The sequence below is a fragment of the Pinus tabuliformis genome, chromosome 4_1, assembly GCF_031772625.1.
Source record: "Pinus tabuliformis cultivar Carrire ecotype Pingquan chromosome 4_1, CPIR1, whole genome shotgun sequence".
In the NCBI taxonomy this organism is placed as follows: domain Eukaryota; kingdom Viridiplantae; phylum Streptophyta; class Pinopsida; order Pinales; family Pinaceae; genus Pinus; species Pinus tabuliformis.
In genome coordinates this window covers 326287912-326312720 of record NC_142303.1, presented here as the reverse complement: position 1 = coordinate 326312720, position 24809 = coordinate 326287912, and the positions used below count along the sequence as shown (strand labels likewise).

General features: G+C 32.5%; 1 protein-coding gene across 1 annotated transcript; it reads right to left on the bottom strand.

Annotated features, from left to right (window-relative positions):
- Positions 1–9464: 9464 nt before the first annotated feature.
- On the bottom strand, positions 9465–10952 carry LOC149175616 (uncharacterized). Its single transcript, XM_089419720.1, has one exon. It carries the CDS (start codon positions 10527–10529, stop codon positions 9933–9935), a length of 597 nt encoding a protein of 198 aa, XP_089275846.1. The 5' UTR covers positions 10530–10952; the 3' UTR covers positions 9465–9932.
- Between the last annotated feature and the right edge of the window lie 13857 nt (positions 10953–24809).

Below are 24809 nucleotides of genomic sequence, written 5' to 3'. Positions count from 1 at the left end.
ATTACCGAGAAACATTTCAAGGTAGACAAGATGATTGATACCAACATTATCAAGGAAGAAGATGGAATAGTCATCAATATTGATGGAACAAGGCATCCCAAAACCATTATTCAACATGATATTATCAAAGACCAACAACTACTACAAACTGGAGAAGTCACAACAACAATACAGGGAATCAAAGGAAAGAAAATTATGCAATAGCCAACCATCAATAATGAAAACTTAAAAGAACTAATTTTGGATGGGTGGATCATCATCAATGAAAAGAAAAAAGTATTAATAGAAGGAAAGCCTACTATTTGGTTTCATCGCATGTAACACCCTTAATTGCAAAGCTTTGAGGACAAAACTTTTGGAGGGTACCATGGTATGGCCCTAAGTGGGGCATATATGGGGTTAAATGTATATGATATGACACCAAGGAAGTGTATATGGAGTTAAATTTACATGTAATTTGTAAATGTATATGTAATAGGGTCAACTTAAAAATAAAGGGACATGTGGAATGTGTGAATGGGTATATATCGAGAGAACATGTAGTCTTTATTGAAGACATGTGATGTGTATGTATGGATGTACTAGGGTATTTGGAGGAGTTTATCTTATTATTTAAGTATTTTTGCATAACTTATCTCTCTTATCTATCTTGAAGTTGTGCCCCATGCTCAAAATTGTGTATATGGCGTGTACTTTTGGTTTCTTATGATATTTTTAATATAAAACTGAGAGAAATAAATGTGTGTTAAACACACATGGAAAGAAAAGACAATATGAAAGATAAATCATGTGAGTACATTTTTTTATTAATAGGAGATATACATTTATAGTACATTATATGACTCTTGGGTTTCAGATCCCGAGGTCTCTTGGACTGCTTTTGTCCATTCGACTTCCACACTAACCCATTTAGGATTAGGTGTCCAACATTCCCCCCCTTAATCCGAAGGGTTATGTATGATTCCAAGAAGAGAGCTGTAATACAAAATGTGCAAAAAATGCATGGCAGCACTAGGCTGAATGTGCTCTATGAAATGTTGGTATAAAGGGCAGTGGTTTAAGGATGACCACCAACACTGGAACGCTTAGTGCAGTCCCTGGAACTCTTCCAAAACTGGCAAGAAACTAAAGTTTTCTGCTAGAGGAAGTGATCCTATTGTTTTAAAGAGGGAAACCTTCAACCATAAAAGGGAGGTCTCACCCCGCATAAAAGGTAAAACTTCAACCTGAAAAGGGAAGTCTCAACCTATGATGGTTTAAGGATAACCAACAACTCTGGAATGCTTAATGCAATTCCTGGAACTCTTCCAAAACTGGCAAGAAGCTGGTGTCTTCTGCTAGAGGAAGTGTTCTCAATTGTGTTCCTGGAATGCTTCCGAAACTGGCAAGAAGCTGAAGTCTTCTGCTAGAGGAAGTGTCCCAGATTGCCAACTGAAGGCATGTTCAGGGGCATCTTTGTCTCTGGCTACAACTCTGAAACTGGTGTGGCAGGTTGTGGCTCAGGCTCGCTTGATGTGACTTTGAAGCTTGTAGATGACCATCATTTTCCCCCCTGTCAGGTACAAGGTGAGAAGATGGAGAAAACTCAACTGCAAGACTGTTCAATATTCTGGAACAAGTTCTGACATGTGTTTGGAATATCTTCTTTGCTGTTGATGCCCATTGCCAAGAAGCGATCCATCCAAGATGAATCTTTGTTCTTGCAGGACGTTTGTTTCTGAAGCATCTGTGTGAAGAATGGCTGGGTTTATGACAGTGCTTACATGGATGAAGATCAAAACAGTGATCTTTCAAATGGCCAACTCGGTCACAGTGTTGGCATTTCACGATCTGTTGTTTTTGTTGTTGTTGTTGTCGTTGTTGCTGTGGAAGAGGGGCAGAATCTGGAACAGCTAAAGCTGAACTGTCATGAGGAGCAGGTGAACTGTCATGAATAAATCCAGCACTCTGAAACTGAATGGGCTTAGCATAGTCTGGAATATGAAAGGACAAGTCCTTGTCATATCCAAGACCAGTTCTGTGCTTGTTGTGGACAAGTTGTTCCCAAGGTCTGATGATGGGCTTGGGAAGTGCAGACTGAGTTTCTGCATCTGCATGTACAATTGCTGCTTTATTGGGTTCTGGATCTGATTCAACCTCAATCTTACTAATTTCACCACTTGCTGGTTTAACCTTGAACAACATATTGCTTTGAGCAGAAAACAATTTGGAATGACAAATCTGTTGAAGCTCATCTTGCTGGAACTGAGATTCTAGTTGCAAAAAATCAATCTTTTTTTGTGCATCATGCAGGCAGGTCTGAATGTCACAAAGAGTGTCTTTGCTAACATTTACCTTCCCACCAATAGTGGAGTGTATTAGTGTATTCAGTAACTCTAATACATCATCAAATCTAACCATTGTCTCAACAAAGAAATGAACACTCAACAATCCTAGTGGAGACTATAGCAAGTCTAGACAAACCCCAGCTATTAAAGATTTCAAAAATTAAGAATATCAGTTTGAAAAATACATTGTCCAACTCCACGAATATACACAAGGGTAGCTCGACCTCTTCCTTCAATAATAAATCCAAGAATCTTAACCCCTTTTTTTATTGGAAAAGACCCCAATGATGTAAAAACTTCACCGAAGGTATTCAAAAGGCACTTAACTAATTCCAGCTAAGAATTTAGCCAATCACTAACAGATTTGTGTCCAGCAAGAATGAGAGGCTCAAAGTCCTTCCAACACAGATACAATAGATATGTTTCGCCCTTAAAATGCTCAGGTATACCAAGATACGCTTTGTATGGATGCACAACTAAATGACTTCTTCCTTCTTTGAAATTCGAACTTCAACTACAGGAATGGATTACATATACCTTTGATATATCAACTCTAATAATAACAGAGATCTGAAGTAGAATATACCAGCAAATGTTAGGAAGAACAGTGGCTGTAGATAAGTGTTATAACATCAAAGAAGCTCCATCATTACAGAGAAAACACCACAGTGATAATATATGCAATGTATTCAGCTCCAAGACAGAGAAATAAATATGGAGTGTCTTCAATATATTCACAGCCACACATCCAATGAGATGAGGAAGTTTGAGACCCTCTATAGCAGAGGTACATCACCAAACATCACTTCCAATAGTCTATACTCATTGAGATTTCAAGCACAGGTACAGTGATATGCTGCTCAACTGAAACAACCACAGAAAATACAAGTTTGTAGCCTTGGGGCTAGATCATTCTTTATGCCCTTACCCTCTCCCCAACTACAACTCGCACAATCTTCCAGAATGATTTTCTGTTTGCATTTTGTTCACACCAGCAACTGGCCAAACTTATATCAAAATTTCTTGGTCGAATCTCTTCATCGATTTGAAAACGCTTCTGGACGACACATTCTTGATGTTGTTGCAAAGGTTGATTTCAATCAATTCGCACTTCAACCTTTTTATAAAGAAATTCTCTCACTGAGCCAAAGCAGTAACCGTGGTTATGATGCTACAAATGGCATCATTTACGGTCCCAATCGCCTCGACTTATATGTCATTACAAGCTTACGCAAAGTGCCAAAATTCAACTGCTTCCCCACCTCACAGAAATACACAAAATACCAGCTCATATATCTTTGACGAATCCACCATGCTTCATTTGTTCCTTGCAGCGCATTTACCGATTGTTTCACATTCCATGGAGATGATAATGCATGGAAGTAGCTTCCTTACGGGGACACATGCATACAGCTTCCAGCGTATGTGAGCCACACGAGCAACGTATGGGAATACATTTGCCACCCTTGTCACAACAACATTACTTGCAATGCGTGAATCTGGAAGGTGCAATCAGTGCTCAGAGAAGAATGGTTGAACGAATGCTGGGATTTCAGTCGTTTAACAAACAACTCAGTGAGGTACGAGAGATCAACAAACTTCTAGAAAATGCTCGTTCTGTTGCTTCCAGGGATAATGGTAAATCTGTTTGTACAACTATAGAGTGGCTGGAGAGAAATAACATTCTCCATCACACGTTGCGATCCCAGATCCAAAATATTATGAGGCTTCTGCGAGACATTATATGGCTCGATAATGAGAAACCCTTTTTGGTCTTGTTGGCACTACTCCAGCAATTGCAAATAACCAGAGAATAACAACCGTCACTGAGCAGAATGTAAAGATATTAAAGGAATCAGCATCAACACTGAATAAGTGAAAAAGGGTCCCACATATGCTCAGATAGAACTATGTGGTTATAAACAGAATGTATTAAACATCCAAATGCATGAGCACTCGATTGTTGATACCAATAAATATACTAGAATTTCCAGTATGAATCGACAAAAAAAGCAATGCCTGGAATCCTTGAACGAATGTAGCTTTCAAAATACACATGAACCCAGAGGAACCATTCCTACCACTTACATATCTTGCTTCTGAAATGGATCACTGAAACCGAGAAAATGGATCTCGTAAATAAGACCGAGAGCCATGTCTAGACTCTAAATCATTTAGAGAGACCTTCAATCAACCTTGCAGCAACTGTTTCAAATTTCTTTTCGTTATTGCTTCAGTTGAAGAATACCATACTCCATATGGTACATAAAGAAAATACTCGTGTACATAGAATCTAAAGAGACAAATTAACTCCAATGATTTCTGTTGTCAAATATAATTTTAAGAGAAGTTGCCAACGATGGGTAGAGATTCAATCAGCTAGCACGATCAATCCACTCTCATGTCAACATTACCCACTTATGGAAGATGAAAAATCCAATATTGCTGAGTCGGTCTCACGTTTAAAGATCTTCCTGATTGATGGCCAAGTGTCGCGTGAACCAGCATCAAGGATGTGCAGATGCAACTGTTCAGCAAGCATCAACGCCAAAACAGCGTTCAATGCATGGCACAGCGCTTCCAGAATCTTACTACAGTCCAGATGGTCAAATTGCAGGTTGTCCAGCTGATCTCAAGGGCATTCTACTCAACGATTCAGAGGATTCTCCAGGCCAGCGCTAAAAATACCATGGACAGCATTTCTTTTATGAACCGTTTATGAACAGTCAGGATAGCCAGAGAGCGCAGGTAATGCAAGGGTCAGGACTGTAAAAGACAGAGATGTCAATCAGGGGAGGCAACGGATTTCTGGCAGGCAATGGCAGATAACACTTCAATGTTTAAATCAAAGGGCCAGCGTTACAAATTGAGGAATGCGCAGAGGCCATAGTGAGGAATACATTGCAGTCAGAGATACGTTCTTGCTAGGGCAGAGATGGCAGGTCTGAGCAATGAGCATTTTTAGAGCATAGGTGAATAAAAATAGCGCTGGAGAAATAACAGATTGCAGCTAAAATTTAGCTGAGACAATATTCATAAAATTTATGGTAGAAATAAACTACACAGAGAGGCCATAAAACAAATGGCTCAAATTAATTTATGCAGGGCAGGAATACGCCTGCTCTGATACCATGTTAAACACACATGGAAAGCAAAGACAATATGAAAGATAAATCATGTGAGTACATTTTTTTATTAACAGGAGATATACATTTATAGTACATTATATGACTCTTGGGTTTCAGATCCCAAGGTCTCTTGGACTGCTTTTGTCCATTCGACTTCCACACTAACCCATTTAGGATTAGGTGTCCAACAATGTGCCTAGGATTGAGGGAATTAAATATGCCTATTGCAATAAGTTCATACATGATGAATAAAAGTTTTTTATTCAATTAGAAATAGTTCATAGAAAAGGAGTGTTCCAAGGCATAATGAAAACAATAAGTTAAAAAGAAAAGGCATTGCTCAAGTGCTTGTAGCAATTGCATCTCCACCTTCCTCATGGGTAGCAGACTTTGGTGCATCACACCATATGGCTTCAACTTAGGATGGTTTTTCATCCCTAGAGCCCTACACTATGCGAACAATATTGATGTGGGATAACACCCCTATGGAGGATTGCAAGAGAGAATTAATTGAAATGGATTCTATACATTCCAAAATGTCCTCTATATACCTTGACTATTAACCAATGTTCTATCAATATGCCAGAGCATTCATTATGGTGAGTTGAATTCACTCCTAATTGTGGACGTTAGTGAGATGAATGATGATGTTATAGTTGTAGTGGGAAAAGTTGATCACTCTTACATGTATATTTCCTCAAATAGTCTTCCCAAGTCTCCTCCGTTTATTCATCTCACTTGCTTTGATATAGATGAGCAAGTTGTGTCCAGACTGGTTTATTCATCTCCCATCTCAATCACTTGTATTTTCAATAGATCACCAAGCAAATCATAGTTATAGGGTTGCTTGATACTCTCTTTTTGAATTATATCTACCATGGTTGCATACTTGGTAAGCTTCATGAGAAGAAATTTGACAAAGGAAAATCTTGGACTGCTACATAAGTTTTGGAGCTTGTTCACAATTATTTGATATGACAATTTCCTCAACCTTCTATGACTAGGGCTGAATACTCCTTGACTTCCATTGATGATTATTCAACCCATACATATTTCTTCAGTGGGAATTATAGCTCTTTGAGTACTTTTAGAACTTTAAATTCTTCACTAAGAAACAACAAAGAAAGCCCATAAAAATTTTGCACACAAATAATGGAGGGGGGTATGCGAAAAATTCCTTTCAATATTTTTGTACTTCCAAGGGGATTAATCTACAGCATTCTTTCCCTTAACACTCCTCAACAAAATAGTGTGACAAAGTAAAAGAATTGATCTTCGAAAGAAATGGAAAATTGTAAGATACATTCAAAGTCTCTTGCTCCAAAATTTTGGGAAAAAGTTATTAATTGTGCATGCTATATCCAAAAATAAGTTCCTCATAAAGAATTGAAAGGTGTCACTCATTAAAAGGTGAGGTGAAGTCTTCATCCTAAAGGCAAGGTCATTGACCTATTATTATTATTTGTAGTAAATTAGTTTTACTTCTATGACCTTTGTTTAGACTCTAAATATTGGGTGGTTTTATAACCAAAGGTAGCGTGGTTTTACAACTTTGTTATATAGCCAAACATCACACACAAAGATAGAGGGGAACCCAAGATTTTTCATGATATTTCTCCACATCATCAAAATAAAAGTGGTGCACATAGTTCTATCTAGCTTAGTGCTTTAAAATTTCTCCCTTAGCCCTACCCTCTAAGCAAATCTCTAAACCCTATAAAGCTTTCAACAAGTAGTATTTGTCATTGAGTTGTTGCACCTCTTTCCTAATACTAGTTAGTAGAGAGTTTTTCTTTCATGAGGTTGGATCCATGTGTAAGGTTATCATTCCCTTGATATATGAGCATAATATAGGACAAAGAGAACTTGGTGGCTTTACCTCTTGAAAAACTTACATCTAGTATTGTATTAGTTAATTCTTCCTTGTCTATTTGCTTCTTATTGGTAACAACTCTACACCTAAAGACCTTCTCTTTTAGTTTATTGTTAGTATGAACCATAATGGCCTTGTGCCAACTATTAAAACCTTGTGCTATACAATCAACCTTGACATTCTACCTCTAGTTGGAGTTCTTCTAAGGGGTGGCTTTTTAGTAGGCGTTGCATGTGGGGGTTTATTTCTACCTCTATAGTTGGACTATGTTGGGTCAACCTTCTTCACCTTTTCGTTTGTCTAGTGTTCCCTTGTCTCTACTCCATCTATATTATTGAGATGTTTTGCCTTGCAAAGACTAAAAGATATACCTTATAATCCATGGTTCCCCGATACACGTGGTTCTTCCATTTGGTTATTTCTTTGCCCTTCCCAAATTTGTTATGTTCTATATCCCACTACGTAGACAAAGGGTGATGATATAGGCAACCCTTCATTTAGTTCTTTCCATGCCCTTCCCAACTATGTTATGTTCCATATCCCACTAGTGGGCAAAAGGTATGAGAGAGGCAATTTTATGTTGGGTGGGGATCATTATGAGGAGAATGTTGGTATAGTCAAATAAAACCTCGTGACCATTTACATGGCATAATGCCTTCACAATCCATCATTTTCAAGTATATTATCATTTCTTATCAAGTTCATATCTGAGTTTAGTCCTAAGTCCAAAACTTCCAAGTCTCTTCATCAATTAACTCTCATTCCCTCCTAATTCAAAGCCTTCATTAGACAAAGGCATGTTAAAAATGTCATCCTCTTCTTCATTAACTAGCAACATGTGCTATGTGCCATCCTCTACCACTAACTAAATATCATTGCTCCTATCTCATGATGTGATAAGCATTATGTCTCACACCTTATGTATGAAATCACTAATCGCAATGCTAATCCACTTAGAAAAAACAAATATTTTTTTTTGTGTATAATAATCTTTAAAAATATTAAAAACAAACCATACTTGATTTGTGTTAAAATTCCATAAAAAACTCAAATTTAATTATTTAAAATAGATATAATATGTAACATTCATAATATATTTTTTCATAAAGTTATATTCTATAACTATGGGTGACCTAACACTTCAAAGTAGGTAAGACATTTTAATAATATTCTTGATATTCCATTTCTACAAGTTACCTAACACTTCAAGGTAGGTCACTTCAAGGTAGGTTCTATTTGTGGAGGGTTCACTAGGCATTTCCCTCTAATGGAAAAGATACGATAATCATTCCCTTCACATTCTATATACCCAAGTCTACATCACTATTTTTTTATGACTTGTCACAAGATTTTCTAAAAGTACTCACAGTGTTTTGATAAAGATATCCATTAGTTTTCTAAACTTACCTCCACATATTTAAAAAGTACTTAGGTCCATCGATAAAGACGTCATTACTTTTATAAAACATACCACAACTTTTTTAAAAAGTACGGGTAATTTTAAACGATTTACGTGTTAAATCTTGTATATATAAAATGAGTTTCTACCATATAAGATGTGCTTTCATCAAAACCGAAATTGAGCTTTGGGATTTGCATAGTGCGTTCACATGTTTTCAACCGAAATTGAGCTTTAGGATTTGCATAGTGCGTTCACATGTTTTCAATGGTTGTTACGGTAATTCAGCATTGGAATGTGGAAAATGCTTTAACATGAGTGTAATGTCTTTACAAATTTGATTATATTTAAATCCCAAAATTGACTGCAGTACAAAATGGCCAATGACAAACATTTAAAGCGTGTAAATTTCAATAATAACGCAAACATGTGATCCCTTTCTTGTTGAAATGGTTTTGATTGGGTTGGCTTGATTGCTTATAGTTACGAATCTTTCTTGTCCCAAGAGGCAACTACAATCATATGCAAGAAAACAAGCAAAGATGCCGTTTCAACTTCACCACTCTTTGAGTCAACTAGTAGATGACAACTTTGCAAGCAAAACACAATATCTTATTATTCCACCATTTATGGGTACAGCAAAGCAAAAATCATCATTCCTTCCACTTGCTTATAACTAAACGGTAAACGGTAACTTGCACAGGTAACAGTCAGGGTTTTGTCACGAGATCGAAAACTAAATAGTAAATTCATCTCGTCGCGAGATCGAATCACCATTGGCACCAGTCCATGGTTTTCCAATTCAATTCAATTCAATACATTAACAACAGGAAAGAACGAAAAACACACAGATGAACCTAGAGGCTAGCCTTTGTTCTGACTGTAATTAACCATATTGCGGTGCTTACAGAAGAAGAAGAAAATTTAAAGTCCCTTTTGTTACTCTCTCGGATTCTATAGACAACAAGAAGAAAGACGCGACAGCGACAAGAATGCATGAATGATGCAGAATTATGGACATCATTCTTTCAAACAGATCAAGAGAAATCTAAGAATTAATAGGAGAGAAGGTTATAAGATCTACACACGATCGATTCCCCTCGACTGTACTTTACTTTGATATGCTACAAAGACTGGAAAAAGATCGATAAAGAAGGAATTGTTGCCCTCGGAAAATTGTCATGATGTTCTTGTTTGTATTTTGTTCAGTGCGCGACGGCCATGGGTGCTGAGTAGCTGATAGTCCTCTGGTTAGGAGTAGCAAGCATGGCCGTGTGATCCATGAAGTCTTTAAGCGCTACGACGCTCTGCAGCACTGCCTTTAAATCCTCGGCCCTGGCGAATCCAATGCTGCCCTGTCGCCTAACGGCATAAACATAGAAGGTAATACAGCCTTTCCTGAACTTGAAACGGGCCATCTCACAGCCTGGGAGGCCGCGGATGAGTTTCTTGTTTACCTCCCCTAGCGATATCTCCCACGGCCACACGCGCTCCACCACCGACTTCAGCTGTTCCGACTCGAACACAAAGATCACGACCTTGGACTTCTTGGTGCCCAGGCCTAGGGTTAGTGTGTGCCAAGCGTGCTGAGCAAGAATTGTGAAATTCGTTGGAATAAAAGCGGCCGCCGTGGGAAACGGACTTGATCCCGAGTCGGGAACGCAGAGGAGCCTGATGAACTCCAGAGCCGTCGCGCGGCGGACCTTGAAGTTCTTTATCATCAACTGCCCGCCGAATCGGAGTCCTTTCACCGAGCTCGCCGGCTGGAAGACCGGATCCCCTCGCTGGTGTTGCCCTGCCATCGGAAATCGAAACCCTCGCTCGCTCTCAACGTCTCGGCTTCTTCAACTGCATTGCCAGGATTCGATCACGGGATCAAGCCCTGGATTTTATCGATCCGATCGATCGCTTGGAATGACCTGGAGTGGATTCGATTGCGCGAAAGACTGAGCAAATGAAAAAGCCGATAAAGAACAGCGCAAGAAAGGTGTTTCTGACCTGACCCGTCCCGATCCTCCCTATCTCTTCACAGACAAAATGCAAACGCTCCCTGATGCTCCTTTTGCTTCACACCACCAACAAACAGATTCCTCTTCTGGACCCTCCCAAAAAAAAAGATAAAAAAAGAGGCAGCATAACTCTGTACAAATTTTACCAAAACGGAAATTTTACAAGAGCAGTTAATCAAAGTCTTCCACCTGTATTCTTTGAATGGAAGTTACCTGTGACCGTAGGGAGGTTTTTAAGCCGCTAAAACTGAAACCCCTGCGTCTCCAAATCGAACATGACCTTGACCCTGTTGCGTCCGGCTTCACGTGGCACACTGGCAGGAAGCATGACCGACTCAGAGGTGTATAATTACCAAAATATACACGTCATCTTTCAAAAGTTGCTGTGGCAGAGCACAGAGCGCCTGTATATATGCCTCGACATTTGCAAGTGAATGGCGTCTTTGACACGTGTAAATGTCGGCCTCATTTAGCGGAGTTACCGTGTCAGTGTCGAGGTAGAAAGCATCATCCAATGCTTAGCTGGTAAGTGGCATAGTTCCATCACTGTTAGATTCTCTGTACACAATTCCATCCCAACACCAATCACATCATCCAGCCAGGCGATTGTACGGATTATTTAAAGGCCCTTAATCTCTCCTAGCATGGTCTCATCATAACACTGCCATGAATTGATGTTGTCCACTGATGGTGGCCCTCCGCCAAAAGTGTGGAGTAACTGGCAAAATTTGGGCATAATTTTCTTTAAAGTTTTTGAAGTTACACTTTCATTTCAAGAGAGTGGAATTTTGTTTTGTTACGAATTATTTAGTGAAACTTTGTTCTTGGAATTTTGTACGAGGAATTTTGTCCATTTTAAAATCAAACAAAATTCTATAAAAGCAGGAATTTACATGGAAAAAATGGAAAAGTGGATTTTCCAAAAATACAAACTAATTGAAAAGATTGAATTTGTCCACCAATTAATGGACTCTTTGGTCTCTCGATTTTAATAATTGATAAGATATATCCTTATTTTTATTCCTTTATGTGGTTTGTCTATTATTGTAGACACGATAAAATTAGATAGAATACAAGGAAATATTTATACAACTAAAAATTTCATTCTTATTCTTATTCTTAAAAGGCTCTTGAGTGAACTAATGTAATATTTTACTTGGTAAAATGTAATGGGTTTTATTATTATATGTTGTGGGCCTTCTTGCTAATGTGCCTGTTATTCTTTGATATCTATAATAGTTGCAAGTATTATGATGAAATATTTTAAAATAAATGTTATATTATATTAATATTATTTTTCTTTTTTCTACAAATACGAAATTAATTAATTATATTCATATGCAAAATACATGATGAATGAACTTTGTATGGTTTTTTTAATTGCTTATTAGTTAAATAATAAAGTAGGGAGTTTTTTTAGTAATTTACTTTCAACTTTTCATCTTTGGTTTATGAATTTGAAAATAAGAAATTTATACTTCTACAATGCTTTTACAAATTACAATAATGTTGAAGGTGATTTGACATTCAATGTAAATTGTAAGTTATATAGAGTGAAATGTGTGTAACTGGTGGAGCTTCCAATGAGGGGTTGTATATGGGTTTGTCAAATATTTTTTTGTTGGTTGTTGGAGGAAGATCCATAGATTTGAGGATTTTACTCGACTTTTCAAAGCCATCATCCGAGTCCATCTTTTTTTCTCAGTCTCTCTCATATGAACATTTGACATTTAAGGTAGAAGATTCAAAGTTACAAAGGGTGAAATGCATACAATTGATTAAGCTTCTAGTAAAGGGGTGTTTAAAAATCTACATGATGCTTTATGTCACATTTCATCTCATGTAACTACCCTCGCAAAGCTTGAAAAAGGAATGTGTTTGTACAAGGAAAAGGTAATAAGATTTGTCCATTGACATCACTAATATCAATTTGAGAGAGGATGCTATCACATCAATCCAAGGACTTGCATTCCAAAGCCAACTTTTAAAATAATGAAGTTTGGGTATAAGCAATGCATTATAAACCACCTTCATATGACCACAACAACCTCACACATGCATAATTATCCCAGTCGTATGGCATGTGAACATAATTATGCCATCATATAATCCATATTTCTACAATCATGCAAAAGTGCAATCTATCTATTGGGATCCTCCCTCGAGTGTAATTGTGAACTAAAGGGTCCACTAGAGTAATAATAATTGAGGTCATTCAATATCAAGTAGACTAGGTCCATTATGTTTGTTATTAATAAATAAGGCCCAATATGGTAATTAGTTTGGAATAAATGTAGTATGACCTCATTTAAGAAAGTTTACCAAGTAGTTAGGAGGATGTTACAATTATGGTTCTCTTTTTAGATATAAATAAGAATGTAGTCCCCATCATGGGGCATGTGCTATAATATATTGTATTTGGAGCTTAATTCATAGAGAGATTGTATTACCTTAAGAGGCAAGTGAAGATGAATGAATTCCTTCCATAAAAGGATTAATGCGAAGTGTTGCCTTAACTTAAGGATATTTTGATATTAAGTACAATGTGAGAATCATAATATAATTTTTATGTTTCAATTTATAGAGTTAAGGATCATAACAAATAATAGAAAAGCTCTTTGTTAGGCCAAATGGAATTTTTTAATATTTTGGAAGTCTTCAAAGGGAAAAAGAGGGTTGCAACACTTGGATCTATCCTTGTAGTTAGCTATGTAGAATTTGAATAAACCAATTGGAATCTCTATCCCTCTAAAAAAAGCAAAGTTCAAAAAATCATCCAAATTGGAGCATAGAAAGTGAAGATGTCATTGCTTCAAAATTAGTGTTTTTTGGGTTTTCTATGATAGTTGCATGTACTGCAAAGTAGATATCATTTGATGAAGCTCATGGACTACCACTAGATCAATCCCTCTATATAGAGGATCTTTGGATTTCAGTTGATATATTATAGCATATTCTTTTAGTTAGCCCTTAGCTTGCTATATACCTTACAAATTCATGCCCCCAAACTCTAACATAATTGAAAAATGGCGATATTAAGGAATATGCCATGGGATGGAGAGGTGAGAATTTTCTAAGCCATGGTTCAAACACATGCAAAAACATTTTTTACAAGTGTCACAAAGAGGCATTCCATGAATTTAAAGAGAGTAGTATCATTGGTGTGACATATCCCATCATCTAGAGGGATTATACCAACAACATATGTGTTTGGCATGAATGAGAGGATGCTTTTGATTATTGGTATATGGATATTAGCCATTTTTTGGATAACCACTACTTTCACCTTCTATTTGATGACTCTACTTCACCCTATGGAGAGGGCATCATTGAGGGAAGTTGGGAGAAGGTTATGACTACTAGTTTTTAATGTGTGTATTTGCCATTAGTAGTATCCTGTCTAGATCCACGTTTGACCTCTTGTACTGTTCTCTTTATTTGGAGCATAATACTCATCCATCTATTAAGCTTAGGTGTCATAAATTGGAAGTCAACATCATCACTTGGACATGGAACTTAGGTTTATGGGTGAACTTTGTGGACTTCTTTACTCTTATAATGATCACTTCTACATGGAACCATGGTTTCCTATACAATTTTGGCAGTCATATATGGGACCTAAGTTTGGTGGAACTTCTTATAATACTTCAACTTGGTAGCTAGCACTTATCCATGTGACATTGGTTTATAGTCATATATCCACACTACAAGCATTGAGGGATGTTCTTCTAAAGTGGATGGAGTGTTGGGATCCTCCCTAAGAGTGTAATGGGCGGTTGAATAGCCCATTATAGTAATAATAATGGAGACCATTATTTAGACGAAATTTCCTTGACAATAATTGAGTACTCTTAATCCATAAACCTACCCAAGACCTATGAAAAATAATGTGTGCGGTACTTACTTAACCCAAAAAGTATATGACACAAACATGCAAAACAAAAGTAAACATAGAGGAAGAAAGAAGTGCACCTTATCATGGAAGGTGGATGCTCGATGCTTGCAATGATGAAAGTCCCCGAGATATTGGCTCCTTTCTTCCCTTCACCTATGACCTACACATAAACAAAATAAAACCACCATTTCCATATCCTTGCAAACTATGACAACATTAGTACCATAATAACCTAGAAACAAATACTAACAATACACAACAAAAAACATGCTGGGGGGAAAGCAAGTTATTTTCATTATCCCATAACAATTACAATGTTTCTCCCTCTTTGCAGTCCCTACCCTTGTCTCCTCCTCTCACCATAGCTCATAATCATGTTCGTTGTTCTCTATAGCTTATTGCAAGGAGAAACCAGGTTCTCAATCCGAAAACATTTCGTTATGTTTGAATTTTCTTCCTTTGCTCCATGGAGATCATTTCTTATATAGAAGGCTTTGGAGAATTGATTAGATATGTCTAGACTCTTTGTTGACCGTGTTTGACATGGTCCTTTCATCCTAATCTTCTAAAACTAATCATTTCTTATCTTTTCCATCCTTATCTATTCGCCCTACCATCCTTAGCCACTTAAACTCTCTTTTGTTGTGTAACTAGATCATTGTAACTCTCCCTGACAAGACATCAAGAGTGTTACAACTCTCCTTACCACTGTTCTAGGGGAATTGAAGTGGAAAAACAATGTTTTCCGTAGGATTTCCATGGAGTTTCTTTTGCATTCCAACTTTTATTTTGAGTTGTTTCCCTAGTAGATCCAAGGAGGTGTCACTTTGAGCTATGATAAGACTCCAAGGGTGAAAATTTGAGCTATAACAACCATTCAATATAAGGTGGACTCGGTCCATTATATTTATTATTATTAAATAAGGCTCACTATGGGAGTTAGGATGGAAACGTAATATGGTCTCATTAAGAAAGGTCCACTAAGAAGTTAGGAGGTTGTTATGAATATGGTTATTTTGTTAGTTATAAATACAGATGAAGTCCTTATGAGCATGTACGGAAGAATTTTGCATTTGGAACTTAGCTCATTGAGAGGTTGCCCTACCTTAAGAGGCAAGTGAACATGAGTGGATTCCTTCCATAAAAGAATCATTTTAAGGTGTTGCGCTACCTTAAAAGTTTTGATAATATATAAACATTGAGCATTTTGAATACCTTATTTGTGATTCAAGATTAAGAGTTATGGATCATAATGTTATCTCATGAACATATTAAATAAAAGTTCACGTGATATGATACATGATTCTTTAAGTAACTTGTCGCACCAAAAAATTCAAATTGCATTCTATAATTTTTCTTGAATGACATGTTTTATATTTGTTATGATTGGTGAGTGACATTAATACATTAAAATAACAAAAGTCTTTTAAACAATGAGAAGATAGTTTTTTAAATTTTATATCACTCTCGTTATAGTAGATTAGTTGCATGATGAGTAGGCTTGCTTTCTTAGTCTTTCCCTTATTTTGTTGCCACTTGTGTTGTGTTACTATACATTCATGAAACAACAACTAATATGTCTATATTTTATTTTGTTAGAATTTATTTCACTACAATAAAATTCCCTCTCTTTTTATGTGTTATGTCATACAAATTGTGAAAGTTGATTTGTGGTAACATATAAATCTCAACATATGATAATCCTTTTAACATTAACGTAATGAATAGTATATTTTATAGACATAGTGATTGATTAATTATAAGTTAAATATGCTATTTGATTTAACATTTTCTAACCTTTTAAATAATGTAATATATATATATATATATATATATATATATATATATATATATATATATTTAATTTAAAAACAAAAAACAAAAAAATATTTTTAATAATAATCTTTGAATTCTAATTAAAATATAAATTTATTTTTTTAAATAAGAAATTATGGATTCCCTATATTGATATATCATTATGGATTCCCTACATTAATGTGATATAACTTGATTTTTTTTAAAGATATTTTTAAATAAGAATTTAAAGAAATAATTTTGATAGAGTAATTAGAATATAAATTTAATATTTTAATTATTATAGTATTCCTTTTATTATATAATATAAATTATTATGTAATTGATAATTCAATTTTATTAAATTTAATATATTTTAATATCAATCTACAAAACATTTAGCCAATATCAACACTAATTTTATACAAATTAATTTTAAAAAATGTATAACTTTTAATAATATTTAAATATATAAAAAAATAAACATTTAATCCAAAATTTAAATATAATCTAAATTGTAACCATCTAAATGATTCACAGTGCTAGTCGCTTTCTATAATTTTATAACTTACATGTGAAGGATACTCTTCTTTATTCTGTACTACTGCTCCTTGTAGAGAATTCTATTTTGCTTTTAAAAAAATGACTAGTTGCTTTCTTTCATGTGTCCAAAGATGCTCACACATATTTCATTTCATTAATTCCTTACCATCCACATATCTATATTATTTAATTAAATTCATAAATATTTTAGTGACATTTAATGCTGCATGTATCATCCGCACTTTTCCTTTTTATTTATTATGAATCCAAAGCAAATTAGTGCCAGCTAACTGTTGACCAAAACACAAAACAAATATACTTTGAACAAAATACCTAACTCTGCAAATGGTAATCCTAGACACTTAAAGTATAATATGCAAATGTCGTATTAAGGAGATTATTTTATTATAATAATATATAAAAACATGTGGAGGGTAAGTAATAGTAAAGGTAAATTATAAATTTTAATTATTAAATGTAATTTTGAAAAGATAAAAAAATCAAACCACCACTCCCTCATATCTAACTTCAACCACTTAACTTAATCTTCTTATTCAATAAAATTAAATATATTTAATTATATTAATATTAAAATCCATTATATATAAACATATAAACTCACATAATATTCAAATATCATATCTAACTTGATGCAAGATTTAGCCTTTGGTTATACCATGCCACCTAACATCCAACCCTTCTTCAAAAGTATACAAGAGAACATCAAAGTTAGAAAGGGCATATCATGAGAATCAGGCTATGAACCAGCTTGTGTAGGATTTACCCCCAATTGTTGTTTCCATTTGCAATTATGAAAATAATAAGTTCCCCTGGATGGTAGAAGTTTATTGGTATACAAAATGGTTTGTGGTTGATGTTTTGATCACTCAATATTCCTAGATTGTGAAGAAGAATGACATTATGTTTTACGTTAAATTTAATGGTAATGTGTTTCATGTTTAATTTAGAGGTTTTTTAAAAATGTTTTTATTAAGTTGTATTTTGTATTTGATGTTGTTATCCAAGGTGATTTTTGCTATTTTTTTTTTCCTTGTTCTTTTATTTTATGCTTTGGTTGTAATTCTCGTCTACACTCTATCTTAGACATCCTAGTTATAAAACATCTAATTTCTTTAATAATGTGTCATCTCAATTATATTTTTAGACATATGGAAAGATTGTCTCAGTGTTTTGTCCTTTTACATTTTCTTAGCAAAGAGAGAGGTGTTGAGTTTATTTTGTTATGTGCATATGCCAACCTAGTTAACAAAGACAAAGGTGTTGGGTTTATTCATCGATGTGCATATGCCAACCTAGTCACCTTTAAATGGACTAGCACTGTATACTTTATATCTTTATTGTTACTATGGATTTTACCTCTGAAATTTCAATAGAATAATAAACCTTAAAAAAAATAAAAATAAAAATCAATAGAATAATAAACTTTAAAAAACAAAGAAAATTATATGAACAAATTGATTATTAAAAGATTTTTTCATAGATAAATTAATGGAACGTTATTAAAGATCACTATGTTTCAAATTTAAAAAATGGCTTGCCATTTTGCTAACTTAAATAGATAGAAACATTAAGATCCAATAATATTCATAAAATTCAACGCATAAACTTGATAAATAATTTCCAATTTGTAATTCACAATATTTAACTACTCTAATTAGCCTACTGAATTTTCAAACACAAAAAATTTATTACTAATTTAAATAATAATAATAAAAAAATAGTTAATTCTTATTTAATTATTATAAATTTAAATATGAAAATATAATAAACTAGTTAGATGTAAAGTGAAAATCCAAATGTAATTACAAGTTTCTTTGTTCTTTATATTATTAGGTAAAGTAAGTTATCGTACTATATCAATACTGGAATATTATTAATGTCAATAACTTGTCTGTACTTTATAAAAATTTAATGCAGTTAATTTAATACAGTTTATTGATAATATTATTGATTTCTTGTCTCAGGGTAGTTGTGATTGAAGTAATGTGAGTTCTATGAAAACTACTATATCAATACTTGAATATTATTAATGTCAATAACTTGTCTGTACTTTATCAAAATTTAATGCAGTTAATTTAATACAGTTTACTGATAATATTATTGATTTCTTGTCTCAAGGGGTAGTTGTGATTGAAGTAATGTGAGTTCTATGAAAACTGAGAGATTCAAGATTCAAATCCAGGGATTGTGACCTGATTTATGGAGAGGAGAATAGACCCTCAATCTAAAGTTCAAATCTTCCAATTATGATTGCCATAGTCTAAGAAGGCGGAGGAGTTGCCCGGAAAATTATGGAAATTCTGGTCATATTTAGAGAAAATATGGCGAGGATTTTTGTAAATCCAAGTTATAGTTGTTAAACTTCAAAATTTTAGGTATCCTAGATGTTTTTATGGTGCTGAATCCATTTCCACCATCAAAAACACGATTCAAACACTGCCTTTACAAGATTTTTTGAAATTTTTTTGCCCAGATTTCGACCGTCCAGACAATTCTTCCACCTCTTTAGACGACTCCATCATAATTCAGTCCGCTGAGTTCTTTTGAAATTAAAAACACAAAATTATTAGTTTATTTATTTATTTATAATATAGGTTAAAGATTGTTTTAGGTAATCCAATAACAGAGGTGTTTTGGTCCGGATTATGGATTCCTTAAATATGTATCTTTTGAGTCTCCCGTACGATGAGATTATGCATACAGTCCACGTTCACTTCAACTGTGGGCTGCCCGATCCAGGGTTTCAGCTTTTGGGTGGGAGTCGAGAAGAGGTCTGTGCAAGCACGTGGTCTACCACTTGTTCTTCCAATAAATTGATGGATTGAGATGGTGCCTTGGCGCCTGTGAGTGAGGATTTGGCAGCATTCATTCGATCCGTGGCCTCGCTGGTCATTGGCAGATTACTCGGTTGGATAATCTGCCTGCCATTGGCGCCTTCGAAGAGTCAAATCACTTGCCACTTTTTCTTGGCACTTGTCAAATGAAGTGATGGACAAATTGTCACATGATGTTGCAGTTGTGGCTCTTTCTCTGCTGAGCCAGTGGCTTTGAATAGTAAAAATAAATTATAATTATATTTATATATATATATATATATATATTTATTTATTTTGTCGTAAATTTCCTAAGAATGTTTAGGAATCTTAAGTTTTAGTTGTATAGTTTAATAAATTTAGATTTTTTTATGATGTTGAATTTATTTATACATTTAAAATCACTAAATTTTTATTTTATTTAAATTTATATCACTTATTATTATTATTATAATAAAATATAATTATTATGCGAATAGTTTTAATTTATAATAAATTTAGAAATATTTGGTAGGTAAAGTCTAAACATTTTAAATTTTAAAAATATTTGTTAGAGTCTAAACATTTTAAATTTTGATTTTTTTATTAGAATAAAATGTTATAATTTTCAATGATATTATAATTTTATATTATTTAAATTGCATTTTTAATATAAAAAGAGATTTGGTTACTTTGAAAATATTTTCAACATTGAAATAGTAATGGAATCAACAACTTAAATCTAAAATTCTATTACATAAAAGAGAGTGAAGATTTCCACATTGGTTTAAATTGAACCAATCTTGGGTAGTCTATTATCCATCAACTTTTTCATTAAATTTCTCGTCCCTTTTCTCTCCATCTCTTTTCATTATCCAATCAACCAATCTCTATTTATTTCTCTTAATCTTTCTTTCTTATTTATTAGAGTCTAAACATTTTAAATTTTGGTTTTTATATTAGAATAAAGTGTTATAATTTTCAATGATATTATAATTTTATATTATTTAAATTGCATTTTTAATATAAAAAGAGATTTGGTCACTTTGAAAATATTTTCAACATTGAAATAGAATAGAATCAACAATTTAAATCTAAATTTTTAATATATAAAAGAGAGTGAAGATTTCCACATTGGTTTAAATTGAACCAATCTTAGCTAGTCTATTATCCATCAACTTTTTCATTAAATTTCTCGTCCCTTTTCTCTCCATCACTTTTCATTATCCAATCAACTAATCTCTATTTATTTCTCTTAATCTTTCTTTCTTATTTATTTTATTTATATTGATCATATTATCCTTTATAATTTAATTAACTTTATCCTTTATCCTTTTTTCAAATTTTGATTTTCATGTATATATTTTCATCCTTATTCAAATTTTGAATATATATATATATATATATATATTCTATTTTTTTAATGGTGTCTATTTGCTTTCTTAATCTTTGACTTGACCCTCTCTTTTAACTACTACATTGATTAAATTATTAATTTTGTTCCTAATTGCTAATTGGATTCTTATCTATTAAAAGCTTATTAGCACTAATGTGTTATCATTCTACTCTTTGGTCCCTAATGATGTTGGGTGGAGTGTCCACTCCAAAAGTCTAAAAAATTGAAAATCCTATACACAATTTCATCTATAAATCTTCTACCAATTTTTATACAATTTAATTAAAGTTTATACAAATTTGATATACTAGAAAAATATATGTTTAAACTACAGAATATTTAGTTTAATAAATATAAATAATAAATTTTATTTTATACAATAGTATGTTAAAGTAAAAATAATCATATTTTTTTTATTAAAGATTTTAGAAAAATTAAAACCTAGCACAACTATATCAATGAATGTGGTTGATATCTGATTGAGACCATTTTTCTTTTTAAAATTAATGGTTCTAACATAACCATTTGTTTTACAAATCCACAAATTCATATGATGTTCTTTATTATTTGATAATTTGCATGGTAATATCTTAATATAGGTAAATATGAAAAGGTAAACATGTATTGGCATGATGTCATTTGTTATTTGATAATTTGCATAGTAATTTTATAATTATATTAGGTGAATGCGAGGATGTAAACATTGATTTAGAGACATTCATTCATAAAGAAGAGATAACAAGAATATGTTAGCATCTTTCATTTATGACTATAAAATAAAAATTTAGATTTAAACAAAAATTAATCTGCCAACTTTCAATTTAAAGAAAGATTCATAGGTTTTAGTTGTGTAATTTAATAATTTTGGATTTTTTTATGATATTGAATTTATTATTGGAAGTCACATTTTAAATAAATTTATGATGTTATCCAAAATTGTATCACTTAATATTATAATAAAATATGGTTAATATGAAAATAGCTTTTATCTATAACAAATTTAAAATATTTTGTGGAGTCTAAACATTTTAAATTTTGGTTTTTTATTAGAATAAAGTGTTACAATTTTGAATGATATAGTAATTTTACATTATTTAAATTGTGTTTTTTAATATAAAAATAGATTCATCACTTTGAAAATCTTTTTTTGGTATAGAAACTCAATTCTAAAATTCTAATATATAAGAGAGTGAAAATTTCAATAGTTGTTGTTTAAATTGAACCAGCCTTGAAAGCTCATTATACATCAACTTTCTCATTAAATTTCTACTCCCCCATCCATATCTTCCTCTTTCCCCATCTTTTTTCATTATCCTTATTCCAATTTTTCAATCTTGATTTATTTCTCTCAATATTTCTTTCTTATTTATTTTATTTATCTTGATCATATTATCGTTGCTAATTTAATTAACCTTATCCTTTCCTTCTCCTAGTTATATCTAGTTTCATCTTTTTTCAAAAATATATCTATATATTCAAATTTTGATTTCTCATACAGACACACACATACATATTAACCTTAATTTTTTTTATGGTCCTTATTTGCTACTTTAATCCTTGAGCTCCTCTATTTTTTTTTAATTCTTTGTTATTTTTTTTAAATATGTTATTGATTTTTATTCTCTCATATATTTTAATTATTTAAATCAATTTTTATTCTTAATTTTTTATTTTAATGAATTATTTGACCGTTTGACTTGACTCACTCCTTTAACTACTATATTGATTAAATTATTAGTTTTAACCCAAATTGCTAATTGAATTCTTATCTGTTAAATGCTCATTAGCACTTGTGTATTATCATTATACTCTCTAGTCCTTGATGATGGCTGAAATGTCCACCCAAAACATCTAATGGATTAAAAATTCTATACACAGTTTCATCCAAATAGATTAAAAATCCTATACACGATTTCATATAAAAATCTTCTATGAATTCTAATATATTTTAATTAAAATTTAGTTTAAACTACACAAAAATATTTAATTTAATAAATATAGTAATAAATTTAATTATTTTTATTCGTATATTAAAATAAAAATAATATATATATATATATATATATATATTTATTACAAATTTTAGAAAAAAAACCCTATCACAACAATATTAATGAATGAAGTTGATGAATGAAGTTGAAATCTTATTGATATAATTTCTCTTTTTAAAAATTAATACTTCTAGCATAACCATTAGTTTCATAAATTCACAAGTTTACATAATGTCATTTGTTATTTAATAATTTGCATGGTAATATCATAATTATATTAGGTAACTAGTACAATTACATTAAAAATATTAATGTGGTTGATATAGTCGAAGGCTTCATAAATATAACCAAAAAAACTATTGGAGCACGAATAACGCTTACTAATGCACACATTTACGTGATTAACCATGTATAAAAAGGTTATGGGTCAACTCTAATTTAAGAAAAAAAGGAATTACAAATCTTATTGTAAAATGGACCATTTGTTGAATAAAATTTGCTTATATATAAATGAATGTTATAAATAATAATGAGAAACTTATTAGAATTGGAATAATCTCAAATCCCTAGGAAACTGGTGGGTGGAGAGCCAAGTGGCACAGATCTAATTTTTAAAATTTTTTAAAAGTAATGAACCATTTTGCTAAATAAAATTTGCTTATAATAAATGAATGTTATAAATAATAATGAGGAATTTATCACGAAGGAATTTATTAGAATTGGAATAATCTCAAATCCATAGGAAATTGGTGGACAGGGACGAACCTAACTTTTTCAATTTATTAAAAGTCAATGCAGCCTAACAAACTCTTTAAACCCTTGATAAGCATTAAAGCTAAGCTGAGCATATTCCCTTCAGAATCAATCTTGGCCCTAAATTTTTTTTGTTTTTTTTTTTCAAGTCAAAAGATTCTCATCCACCTTAAGTTGAAATAAGAAGCATTGAAAAGGTAAACATGTATTCACATGATGCCATTTGTTGTTTGATAATTTACATAAAAATTTCATAATTATATTAAATAAATGTGAAGAGGTAAACATAGATTTAGAGATGCAAGATAGTTAATATTAGAAATACCATACATTTATAAAGAAGAGATGACGAGAATATGTTAGCATCTTTCATTTATAACCATAAGATAAAGATTTAGATTAAAATAAAAATTAATATAATACCAATTTTCAATGCAAAAAACGTCTATTTTTATAAAATATAAGTCTTCAACTAACATGGAAAAAATAAGATATAATGTTAGATAAAATATAATGTTATGGTATGTAAACATTTTGACTTGATAAAATAAAAATAAAATAATATATAACAAAAAAATATTTTAAAAAATTTAATCTTTTCGTAATTTAAATTAATATTTGACATGTAAACCTTATCCTATTTTCATATTAAAAACAATTTTAATATGAAACGAAATTGGATAAATGTAAAACGCTTATGGAACTCCGTGGTTTCAGATGTACATTAAGGTTTTTCAATTAGAGGATCCAATACCGAAACATTGACGAATAGTTTTTAGAGCAAAAAAATCTTGATTATATTATATAAGATATATAATGGGAAAAAAATACATCATGTGTAGCTTGAGAAAAGGCCACACCGATTCTGTACAAATATAATTTGAGATG